Below are 13,584 nucleotides of genomic sequence, written 5' to 3' on the forward strand. Positions count from 1 at the left end.
AAAATAGGATACATTTTTTTATCGTCAGGGTCGAATCAGCTCGTGATTCTGAGAAGAATGAGCCCAAACACGTCCAGGCCCCGTAGCCGAATGGCATTTCTCCGACGCCAAACGAAAGCGATACGCCGCTGGCTCTGTCGCGCCAATACGCAAGCGCAATAGAGATAGATATCTACTAGCGCTTCGTTTCGTGAGCGTTTCGTGAGCGATTGTGCCATTCGGCTAGCCACCCAGATCTGGTGAATTCGAGTTTTCGATATTCGAGATTTATTTTGAATAACGACCAGCTGCCTCTGTTATAAAAAAAACTATATCCACTGGGCTCAAACTATGTCACTTTTTTTAGTGAACTGGTTTTTTTTTTTTATACTACGTCGGTGGCAAACAAGTATACGGCCCGCCTGATGTAAAGCAAGCCTGAGTTTAACAGTAGAAGAGTGAAGAGGTAACACAAAGACCAAACTTTAGCATTTATAATTTACTCGTAAGCTTTGTTATATTTCCGTTTCATTTTTATACTAGGTAACCACCATTTAGACGAAGGCTTATAAAGAACTTCTTGTGTAACAAAATTGCTATTAAGACCCCTTATTCCTTAGAGCGCTCATCAATTTCACGAAACGGCCATCGATAGATGGCGTTGGCGCTCGGTACGCGAGCACCGGCAACTCAACGCGCGTTTCAACGCAGACACGAATAATCTTGATAGTTTTGAATTAAATTGCTAATAACATAATTTTGAATTTTATATGGGGACTCTTTATTTAATTTCATATTCATGGTATGGTAGTAGTAAATAAGGTATATGAATGTAGTAAAAGTATTAGTCTACATGTACATATATAAATTCAGGTTTCCTAATTGATTGATTCAACAACCAACACCGCTGAGCCGAAACTACGAAAGCTAGAAAGTCGAAATTTGTATAGATTGCATTAACAAAATTTCGAAGAGATAATTCTTGAATCGATTATGAAAATTTACACCCCTAGTAGAGGGAAAAAGGGGGTGAAAGTTTGTAGCGGGATCAATTTGTTTTTTTTTTATTAGGAAAATTTTAGTTAGGAACTTGAAATTAGAGAATAGTTTAATAGTGATTTCTGTTTTTTAGGGTTCCGTAGTCAACTAGGAACTCTTATAGTTTCGCCATGTCTGTCTGTCCATCCGTCCGTCCGTCCGTCCGTCCGTCCGTCCGTCCGTCCGTCCGTCCGTCCGTCCGTCCGTCCGTCCGTCCGTCCGTCCGTCCGTCCGCGGATAATCTCAGTAGCCGTAAGCACTAGAAAGCTGAAATTTAGTAACAATATGTATATCAATCACGTCAACAAAGTGCAAAAATAAAAAATGGAAAAAAATGTTTTATTAGGGTACCCCCCCCCCCCCCTACATGTAAAGTGAGGGCTGATTTCATTCCATTTCATTTTTCATTCCAACCCCAACGTGTGATATATTTTTGGATAGGTATTTAAAAATGAATAAGGGTTTACTAAGAGTTTTGAATGATTCACGGTTATTTTCATTAGACTTATATTGACCGGGATATAGACCGTGATTACCTTTTTGATTTTTGTCGAGCTCCCGATATTTCGACGCAGTTGCATGCATCATGATCACGGAAAACTGACGAAGGCGGGTGGATGTTAAAGTTGTATAGACAGCGCGCGATCTACCCTCCTTCGCGCGCGTCGGCTGCGTTCACTTTCAGCGTTACCACTGGTCGCGTTCACACTCGATGGTCTGTCCAAACACACTACACTCACAGTGTCACTACGTTTGTTCAATTCTGACTTCACCAGTTTTTTACACAAACAAATCACTGGATTCCATACATTAGATAGTTTGAAGCCATCCTCACGACTGAAATTTTTATATTTGTGAATCTCAATGGCTTCTCTGAATGGCTTCTTTGGCCGGTGAAGTCAGAATTGAACAAACGTAGTGACACTGTGAGTGTAGTGTGTTTGGACAGACCATCGAGTGTGAACGCGACCAGTGGTAACGCTGAAAGTGAACGCAGCAAACGCGCGCGAAGGAGGGTAGATCGCGCGCTGTCTATACAACTTTAACATCCACCCGCCTTCGTCAGTTTTCCGTGATCATGATGCATGCAACTGCGTCGAAATATCGGGAGCTCGACAAAAATCAAAAAGGTAATCACGGTCTATATCCCGGTCAATATAAGTCTAAGGGTTTACTAAGATCGTTTTTTTATAATATTTTCGGAAATTATCACAGTTATAGTGACTTTCATATTTTTATAAGAACAGCATGCACTTACGTCCAGAACAGTGACATTTGGTGCATTGGAACTGCTCATGATGTGTCACTTTTTAACCGTCGCCTCAAATCTGAGAGATTTGAGGCGAGGTTCTCAATTCGGGATCCTTTTAATTTACCGAAGATTTTTTTGTCGAATTTCATTTCCCAAACGAATTTTGCCAACTACACGTTTGTCAACACAATCTTTCCCATAATAACATTTGACAACGTTAAAATCCGTCAAATGATAATTTCCCAAACTGTTGTAATGCAACTTTTATAACCCCAACTGTTAATTTCGCAAATGTTTCACTTTGACTAGAAAAGTTTGCTCAACTTTACTTTCGTCAAATTAATTACTGGACAAAATTATTTAGTCAAATAGTTTGTTTAGTAAAAAAATTTTTCCTTAAAAACACACTATGCAAAACCAGTTTTTGACAAGTGTTTTAACATGATTGTTTTCATTTACCGAATTTCATTTCCCAAACAGATTTTAACAACTACTTACACGTTTGCTTCCCACAAACACTTTTGACGAAAATACCATAATTATGACGAGTCAAATAATCTTTGAAAACCTAAACATAGCCCAAAAACCTAAAAGTAGGTTTAGGTTAGGTTGGAACTGCGACCCCCACACAAAATGTTCCTAAAAAAGTAGGTTTAGGTTAGGTTGGAACTGCGACCCCCACACAAAATGTTGCTAAAAAAGTAGGTTTAGGTTAGGTTAGAACTGTGACCCCCACACAAAACTTTGCTAAGAAAGTAGGTTTATGTTAGGTTGGAACTGCGACCCCCACACAAAACTGTTGCTAAGAAAGTAGGTTTAGGTTAGGTTAGAACTGCGACCCCAACACAAAACTGTTGCGAAGAAAGTAGGTTTAGGTTAGGTTAGAACTGCGACCCCCACACAAAACTTTGCTAAGAATGTAGGTTTAGGTTAGGTTCGAACTGCGACCCCCACACAAAACAGTTGCTAAATAAAGTAGGTTTAGGTTAGGTAAGAACTGCGACCCCCACACAAAATGTTGCTAAAACAGTAGGTTTAGGTTAGGTTAGAACTGCGAACCCTACACAAAACTGTAGCGAAGAAAGTAGGTTTAGGTTAGGTTAGAACTGCGACCCCCACACAAAACTGTTGCTAAGAAAGTAGGTTTAGTTTAGGTTAAAACTGCGACCCCCACACAAAATGTTGCTAAGAAAGTAGGTTTAGGTTAGGTTAGAATTGCGACCCCCACGCAAAACTTTGCTACGAATGTAGGTTTAGGTTAGGTTCGAACTGCTACCCCCACACAAAACTGTTGCTAAGAAAGTAGGTTTAGGTTAGGTTAGAACTGCGACCCCCACGCAAAACTTTGCTAAGAATGTAGGTTTAGGTTAGGTTCGAACTGCTACCCCCACACAAAACTGTTGCTAAGAAAGTAGGTTTAGGTTAGGTTCGAACTGCGACCCCCACACAAAACTGTTGCTAAATAAAGTAGGTTTAGGTTAGGTTAGAACTGCGACCCCCACACAAAATTTTGCTTAAAAAAGTAGGTTTAGGTTAGGTTAGAACTGCGACCCCTACACAAAACTGTAGCGAAGAAAGTAGGTTTAGGTTAGGTTAGAACTGCGACCCCCATACAAAACTGTTGCTAAGAAAGTAGGTTTAGGTTAGGTTAAAACTGCGACCCCCACACAAAATGTTGCTAAGAAAGTAGGTTTAGGTTAGGTTAGAACTGCGACCCCCACACAAAATGTTACTAAAAAAGTAGGTTTATTTCGAATACGTTAAGATTTGGTTATATAAAAAAATGTCAAAGTAAATGTGGTTTATTTATATTTTTGTCAACTACTCGGTTTGAGTAAACAAGGTTTGTTAAAATAAAAAATGCCCAAGAAATGTTTTACCAAATGTTAGATTTGGCTTTTTTTCTGTTGGGATAATATTGGTTGGCAATTAATCATTTTGATTAATTGAAGTTTGGTAAAATGAACATTGCCAAAGTAAGGAAATGTCTAAATATTTATTTGGATATCATTATTTTGGCAAATATGTATATGTCACACGATAAGTTGGGAAATGATGAGTTGCCTTTTAAATTTTTGGGATACATTGTTTGGGATGTGAAAATCTGGCAAATAACTTTCGGTAATACATTAGTAACCCTCTCAATTCGTCTGTATGTTTATTTATTTTTTTAATTTTTTGTTATCTTTGTTCCTCAATATCTCCGTTGTTACTGGACCGATTAAAAAAAAAAATATTGAATGTATATGAATACAGATAAAAAAAAAGTAGTAGATAAAAAAAAATATCTGTCCCCTCTTTACATGTAGGGGTACCCTAATAAAACATTTATTATTATTAACGACCTTCCACATATTTATAATGAGCCCAAACATGATGGGGTTATGATGAGGAGAATAGCAGTTCTGTTGACCACCTCCTGACTCCATCATGAGAACTTGGACCTCGTCTAGTTCGATGGTGCTCGTCAGCCCAAATCTAATGAGCCCGAACATGATGGGGTTATGATGAGGAGAATAGCAGTTCTGTTGGCCACCTCCTGACTCCATCATGAGACCCTGGACCTCATCTAGTTCGATGGTGCTCGTCAGCCCAAATCTAATGAGCCCAAACATGATGGGGTTATGATGAGGAGAATAGCAGTTCTGTTGGCCACCTCCTGACCCCGTCATGAGACCTTGGACCTCATCTAGTTCGATGGTGCTCGTCAGCCCAAATCTAATGAGCCCAAACATGATGGGGTTATGATGAGGAGAATAGCAGTTCTGTTGACCACCTCCTGACTCCATCATGAGACCTTGGACCTCATCTAGATCGATGGTGCTCATCAGCCCAAATCTAATGAGCCCAAACATGGTGGAGTTATGATAAGTAGAATAGCAGTTCTGTTGAACATCTCCTGCCTGACTCCATCATCACGAGAACCAGAACCTCATCCTGGTCCCAAAATATAATAATAATTCAAACTCTCAACAAACTTCACGTATAACTTAAAATCCAAAATCATATGAAAAGCATGTCGAATGCTAAAATTGCATAAGGTGTAAAAAGGATCAAGATTTGTTTGGTCGCAGTTTACGGCACTTCTCGGAACTATCGCGCTGCTTACGAAAGCTAGGTGCGCCGGACGATCAAACGCAGGTCCGTTGTCTTCGAGCGCTCGGCGCAGACTGAGCGGGCTCGCGTTAGCACAGTGTCTTTTATTCGAATTTTAGGTGTTTTAAAAACATATCTATCGACAGAAAGGTATGTCTTATATGTATGATTTTTTTTTATAGGTCAATAAGAAGTTCTAGTTTAGGATAATATTATTTAAGAGTTACAAAAAATGCAGGAATCGCAGGAAAAATACATAATGTAAACCTCTTTTTATCGAAAAAATGGGGAGGATACGGAAGGTTATTTATCCACCATTTCAAGTAAATCTTAAAATGTCAAAGTATTAGCTAACTCGTACAGGATATAACAAATAGGATTGTGATCATTTAATACCCCAAATAACATTTTTAACAGCACAATCACGATTCTAAACGAGCTATTCCACTACGAAATTTGAAAACGTCTTCCGAAAAAACTGATTTTTCGGAAGTATAAAAAGACATATTTTAAAGTAGTACCAATCGACTTTCTAGCTTAAGATATGTACTTTTAGGAACATTATCATTTTTTTAATAATCATTTATAGTTTCTTTATAATTTTGAATGAAAAAGGTTCTATTTTGCAAAAAACGCTCGTCTTTAGGAATAAGGCCTCTTAAACAACGTTCCATTATTTTCCCTTCCACCTTTTATAAAAACCTAATGAGCAACGGATCGATAAAGCATCGTTAGTGCTAATTATTCGCAAATGAGCATGCTCGTTACCCCAGTGAGGTTACGTAGGAAAGAGGTTCTATGTCAAGAAAACGTTGCATGAAATACATAAATACGTAATAAATACAGGGTGAAATAAAAAGGATCGTTCAAACTTTGCATAGTGACCTTTGAGGTCATAATGAACAACTTTTATTATGGGACCAATGCTGAAATCACGAAAAAAAATTGGCTGTTCCATAGAAATGAGCTGTATCACGACAGTCGAAATCTATGAAACAGCCATTTTTTTTTGCATTTCCAGCATTAGTCCCATGGTAAACCTAGTTCATTATGCCTTCAAAAGTCTTTATTTCACGTACCTATACTTACCTACGCCTGTATTCCTTCTCACAAGAGATAAGTTAGCAACACTTAGCAATTAAGGTATTGAAAGGAAACGATATTGTGACTTTGCAGTGACAGGTTGCCAGCTTCTGACCAACGCCACAATGAGAAGGCGCACTCAAAGATTATGACAAATGGCGCCACCTCATAAGTCCGTTGCACAGATAAAGAATTTCATACGTGAGGGCGAGAAGAAGATATACTTTTCTCTCTCACACATATGAATGACAGTGACATACCTTGACACTTACACAGGCGCCGCCTGGTGGGAGAAAATGTCAGTGTGCCTCCTCATTACACCCATCAATAGTTGGCTTCTATGACACCCACGTGGGGACAGGAGGTAGTGAAATTCTTAACCCGTCACCACACAATATGCATGATATAAATACTAGAGTAAAACAATGAGAAATGAGAAATGAGAAATGAGATTTTTATTGATAAAATTATAAGTAATTTTACATGTCGCTCCAATAATAAATAATTCTTATTAACTAAACAGACTAGTATATTGCTAGGCCCAATTAGTGAGTTAGGTACATCTTTTTATCTTATAGTTAAGTTAATGAGTTAGTTTATAGTTACAGTCGTTACAGAGTTTTTTATTTTGCAACATTTATGTTAAAGAGAATTCATTTTAGTTTGACATCCTAGTAGTTCTTAATATAAATTCGTTTATTGTGTAATAAGCAGATGTAATCAACATTTTTTTAAGTTTATTTTCAAATATAGCCTCACTAGGTGAGTCAATGACCTCTTTCGGAAGTGTGTTATAAATCTTTACACCCATGACACCGAGTGACTTCCGAGCCTTCGCCAGGCGGCGGCGCGGGACCAGCAGCAGGTGCTCGCCGCGCGTGTTGCGCCCGTGGCTCTGCCCGCGGGTCATGTACAACCCTAGATTGGACCGCACGTACTTGCATGCAGTCAATATATAGACACATGGCAGCGTGAGGATTTTGTGTTCTTTAAATAACGACTGCGCTGGGTAATCATATGGTTTATTTGAAATTATCCTAAGGGCTCGCTTTTGCAATCTAAACAGTCTATTGCATTCGGCAGCGGTAGCCCATAGTTCTACACCTTGTGTTAAAATTGAGTGGAAGTACCCGTAATATGCTATTCTGAGGTTTTGGGGTGTTAGAGATGGGGCGAGTCTAGCAAGGGCGAAGCACGCCGACGCCAGCCTGTCAGAAACCGTATCTATATGGGGGGTCCAGGTTAGACCCGCGTCTATGGTAAAACCGAGGTATCTAGCTTGCTCGACCTGGGGAAGCATAGTATTGTTTACATATATTTCTAGCGGACATATACCAGTGTTTCGCAGTTGAAAGTGCATAATATTAGTTTTTTCTATATTCAGAATCATACCGTTAGATGAAAACCACCTGGCAATGTTATGCATTACTTTATTTGCTGTAGTTTTTAAATTGTTGAAATTATCTGCATTTATTATAATGCACGTGTCATCCGCGAACATAATATATTCAGGGTCAGAGCATGCTGTCATTATGTCATTAACTAATATTAGGAAAAGGTTATTACCCATCATAGATCCTTGCGGTACCGCGCAATCTCCTACAGGTTCAAGGTTCGACTTCGAGCCATGGACGACAGTGCTTTGTTGTCGGTTTCTCAGAAATGAGGCGATCGTATTAAGAAAGTTGCCTTCGAAGCCGTAGCGCGATAGTTTGGAGAGAAGCAACGAGTGGTCGATCATCTCGAAGGCGCGCGACAGGTCGCAGAATATTGCTGCCACCTGCCGCCCGGCCTCGAGATGCGTCATCACTCGCGCCACCACATCGCGCGCTGCATGCGTCGTCGATAGGCCTGTCTGGTAAGCATACTGTTGGCTATTTAAAAGTTTGTATTGAGTAAGGTGTTGCATAATTCTCATACTTAGTAAACGTTCGAATATTTTTGATATTATAGGAATGAGCGATATAGGTCTATAGAATTTAGGTATATGCATTTCGCCTTTTCCTTTATAGATTGGTTGTATTTTTACGAGCTTCAAAGTGTCGGGGTAGACACCCGCTGTGACACATTCATTGAATATTAAAAGTATTAAGGATATGACATTAGGAGGAATTAAATCTATGACATAGGTTGTCATATCATTTATGTCTTTAGATTGTTTTCGTTTAACGTCCTTACATGCCTTCAACATCTCGCTAAGAGTGAACGGTACAAACACAAACGCGGGCGGTACTTGCGGCAGATATCTGTCGAGATATGCGAGAGCGTCATCAGCGCACGGGCGCGAGTCATTGTTGGTGTGCGTGTAGTAGTGGTTGAGCTGGTCCGCGGCGGCCGCGGCGCGCGCAGACTCGCAGGCGCCGGGCGCGCGGCTCACGAGCACGTCCAGGGGCCCACTCCTGCTGCCGCTGCGCCGGCCTGTCTCCGACTTGATGACGCTCCACATAGCCCGACAAACACTAAAGACTGTATCGATAATTATAGGGACAACTTTTTCTGGTCACAAATTATTTTAAGTTTGTTTTTTAACATAAACGTCACATGCAGGTCTTAGGTGACATGTCAGAAAGCACATAATTATTTCAATATTTATAACTTGCTTTGTTTAAATTTGGCAAAATGAAAGGCCTCACACTAGAGCAACGAAAACGGATCGTGGACAAATACGTACGTGAAAAAGGTATTTCTATGAGAATGATCGCAAAAATTGAGAAAGTGAGCCGTTCTGCTGTTTTTAATGCTATCAAAAACTATGGCCAGGACCTGTCCTTTAAAGATAAGCCAAAAAGCGGCAGAAAAATTGGTTCACATAATCGCAATTTGGATTCCAAAATATGCCGAAAAATTAAAACATCACCAAATGCTTCAATAAGAGATGTGGCCAAAAAGTGTAAAACATCGGTAGGCATGGTCCAGCGGGCAAAGAAGCGGAACAACTTAAGGACCTATAGAAAACAACGGAAACCAAAACGATCTCATAAGCAGGCCGCAAGCGTAAAAACTCGCCTTAGAAAATTATACGATACTGTTTTGACCAAAAATGAACAGTGCATAATACAAGATGACGAAACCTACGTGAAACTCGATTATTCAGTACTGCCGGGGCCACAATACTTTACTGTCCGCAAAGGAGAACAACTGGACGAGGGTAAAACGTCAATATATGCTGAAAAATTCGGGTCAAAGGCAATGGTATGGCAGGCGATATGTGAATGCGGCATGAAGTCCAGAGCGTACATTACCACTTCTACTACAATGACTACTGACGTTTACATCAAAGAGTGTTTAAAGAAGCGGATTTTGCCCTTGATTCGACGGCATAGAGGGTCTACTTTGTTTTGGCCTGATTTGGCCAGTTGCCATTATGCTGCTCGGACTAGAGAGTGGATGGAAGCGAACGGTGTCGAATATGTAGAAAAATCCATGAATCCACCCAACTACCCTGAAGTCCGACCAATCGAGGAATACTGGGCTATCATGAAGAGGATACTTCGGCAACGATTTTCCTCAGCGGATTCTGTCAAAAAATTTAAATAGATTGGGTAAAAGCGTCCAAAACTGTCACTGTTAGTGTTGTCCGCAACTTAATGAAGAATGTACGAGTCCAAGTTCGAAATATCACCAGAAACCAGAAGTAAAAAACCTGAAAACTTAATTATAATGCTTGAAATATGTTTTAGTTATATTACATAATGCCACCAACTTATGAATATATAGATTGTGTAAAATATGTCACTTTTTAGTTGTCCCTATAATTATCGATACAGTCTTTACCACCTGCACAACATACTATTTTATTATTTATAAATTCTATACGATCATTACGTAACGTAGCCCAGTACTCCGCTTCCAATTTTAATAGATTCGAATGCAACTCGATATCATTAGGCTGTTTAGATAACTTAACCTTTGTTGCGCGCAATTTATGGCGTAGCTTACGTAAGAGGTCATTAACCCAGGTGTTGACAATCTTCTTAATAGGTTGTTTTCGCATAGGGAAGTAAATGTCATAATAATGTTTAATAATATTGATTACTGATGAACTTATTTTATTAGGACATTGATATTTTATAAAAACAGAGTTCCAGTCATATAACTCAAGGCTCTGAGTAAAATTATATTTGTTTTGATTAGAAAAAGATCGTTTAGTTATGTACTTAATTGGGGAACCAGAATTATTGGTATTTATGATGACATTTACACCGAGGTGGTCAGACAGATACATTTCCTTACAAGATACATCACATATCATACTTTTGTGTATATTAGTATATGCATGGTCGATACAGGTTTCTGATGTTGCAGTTATTCTAGTAGGTACATTTACAAGCTGTCTAAAATTATGCTGTTTAATTTTATTTAGGAGACATCGGGTATTAAAGCATTTAGTTAATAGATCAATATTAATGTCTCCAACTAATAACACATTACTGTTTTGTATACTTTCTAGATTTAATAATTCATCTAACTTAGTAAGATATAAAGGTACATCACCATTGGGCGGACGGTAGATACACACAACTATCAGGTCCCGTTCTATGCACTCGATGGCACAGGCTTCAAAGTGGGCTTCGATGGATAAGTCAGCGACCTCCCTGCGTTCCATTGTGATCATATTCGATTTTGTGTAGTCAATCGTACGTGAATGAAATCTTGTGCAATATTGAAACAATATCTTAAAACTCAGCCTCTACGCCTAGTGTGCCTAACTTCGGCTGATTTATTATTAGAAGCTAAATACCGCCTAGTTTTTTTTAATGCAAGTTCCACAAAATTTAATAAATCCAAGTTCATCAATTTATTTGGTATTTAGTTTGCTTTAATAACAGCGGTGGTAATAAAATTATTTCATAGCTTACATATATTATTTTGTATTCCACTGCTGAGTAAAGGCATACAAAAGTCTTTATTTTTGTAAGTTCTACTCACGGGCTCTTTGACAAATAATAAATAAGTAACTTTGAATAAGATAATAAATCCTTATTAAACTTTATAATGCGGTGCCTATCCAAGGCGTCAATTGTTACGACGATGAAACGCTTTGCTACAGGGACAGTTGTGAATTTCAGTTAGACTTCTCAGATTTCACCTTAGTGCTTAAGCATAGTATTTATACGATAAATATACATAAATAATTCGTGTGTTTGTTTGTTAATAGGAGAACATCCAGCCGCAATGCAACACGGGAACGCAAACACGGCATCGCCTTGTGCTCTGTCAGTAAACCTTCTCATCTCTCTGTACTGCACTCTGGCCACCCTGTATACCAACACAGTCGACGGCTTCAGGTGAAAACTAGTACAGCTTAAACAAACGTTTGAGCAAATGTTTGAACACTTTGTAAATGTATTGAATTTTATGGATTAAATTTTATATGTCACGGATAGCTGTAAAAATTATTTGTGTAAATGTAAGTAGTGTTGTATAAAGCTTTATTATATTAATAAGTACTACAATTATGTTCTCTGGGGTACTACTTCCATACAAAATATTTTAGAAGTCAACAAGAATTCATGGTTTAAAATTTCGATTTTTTTTAAATTGTTTTACGTTTGTGTTTTAATTACACTTTTTTAATGAGCCTATTTCCTTGTGCGCATGATTTAGATACAAATAAAATTTTAATTTACGATAGTTATTTTATTATACCTAAATTGTCACAAACCATTTTATACAGTATTCATTATGGCTAAAAACTTCACTTATTACTATTTAAACAATTAGACACAGTTTTTCACTTATCGACACTTCTAGCGGCAATAAAATACTTTAAATTAAATAAATAGGGATATCTCACGCACGAAAGATGACTAGCACATTTGGGAATCACATGTTTTGAAAATCAGTCGTTTTACTTTGTTGTAAAAAAATATAAATTTTTAATAATTATAAATTGTTTAACATTTTTACGTTAATTTTGTTCTTTGTAAACAAAGTAGGGTATATTTAAGTAAAGTTTAAGTAAATTCGGCCTTCTGATTCCTATGTACATAGAAATCATTTTACGGTTAGCTAATTTTTTCATGTTTCATGTTTTGAACGTTAGAGGAAAAAATACTTACCTAATATAATAAAAAAAATATCTTATTGTCCTTGTTTCTGTTATATTACAAAACATTTCATAATTTATTTAACAACAGATATAAATAAAATCACCCTCTTCCAAAATACAAATTACAAACGTTAGACAAACAATTTTTAGTAAAAAATATTTCTACTTTATAAAAATTACAAAAGTTATTTTTTCCTTTGGGACCATAACCTTCGAAATGTTACATCTTTCTGCCACTTTTTTGTTAGCAATCGACAATCTCCTAAAGAAAATTATGAATTTAAGTCGATAAAACTTACGAAAGTACCTAATGACCGAAATGAAATTGTATCTTAATTTACTAAAAATCGTTTTAAGTATTTAGAGCAAAGGAACCAACCCACAATAGATTTCATTGAAAACCCTTTAATTGACAGTCAGCTTAAAAATAGTGATTTGAGTAATACAGTCACCATCAATAGTAACGGATCGAATAACGCTTCAGGCCCCGTAGCCAAATGGCATTTCTGCGACGCGAAACGCCGCAGAAATGTAGTCTGGCTCTGTCGCGCCAATACGCAAGAGCGGTAGAGATACATAGCTACGAAAGAAATATTGTCGTGAGCGTTTCGTGAGATGTGTTGCTGTGCATAGAAAAAATAATTAAACTTGGCATTTCTGACTGCGAACAGGGGACCCATTTCTCAGAACTGAAAGTTACAAGTTACAAGCGGATGTCTCTTTCCAACTTGTCATAATTAGACATTGACTACCACTTGTAAATTGTAACTAGTAGCTTCGAGAAATGGGGCCCTGTACAGATTTACCCATAAATATTTAGAAAAAATATCTGCTACTATTCATAATGACTGTACAAGTATAAATAATATTGGGTTCTTTTCATTTCTGGGCGAGCTCACTCCATCGTAGGCCACGTCTTTGCCTTTGGCTAGTCTGTGGCCAAGAGTAAGCCCATTTATTATTTAAAAAAAAAAAGGTGATATAGCCTATAAATGTATGTTGAGAATAATTTTATTGAAATGTTAGACTGCTGCTGCTATCTTTCAGTTGGTATATTTTAGTAAAATATTTTAGATCAAAGGAT

General features: G+C 37.8%; 1 protein-coding gene across 2 annotated transcripts in view; it reads left to right on the forward strand.

The window, feature by feature from the left end:
- LOC125242385 (zwei Ig domain protein zig-8-like) overlaps positions 1-11,946 on the forward strand; it is a 237,137-nt gene extending 225,191 nt beyond the window's left edge. For both annotated transcript variants that reach the window (XM_048151188.1, XM_048151189.1), the window contains exon 8: positions 11,607-11,946. In XM_048151188.1, coding sequence (XP_048007145.1) covers positions 11,607-11,740 — 134 coding nt within the window. In that variant the 3' untranslated portion in view covers positions 11,741-11,946. The remainder of the gene's footprint in view (positions 1-11,606) is intronic.
- Positions 11,947-13,584: the final 1,638 nt, after the last annotated feature.

The sequence above is a fragment of the Leguminivora glycinivorella genome, chromosome 2, assembly GCF_023078275.1.
Source record: "Leguminivora glycinivorella isolate SPB_JAAS2020 chromosome 2, LegGlyc_1.1, whole genome shotgun sequence".
Taxonomy (NCBI): domain Eukaryota; kingdom Metazoa; phylum Arthropoda; class Insecta; order Lepidoptera; family Tortricidae; genus Leguminivora; species Leguminivora glycinivorella.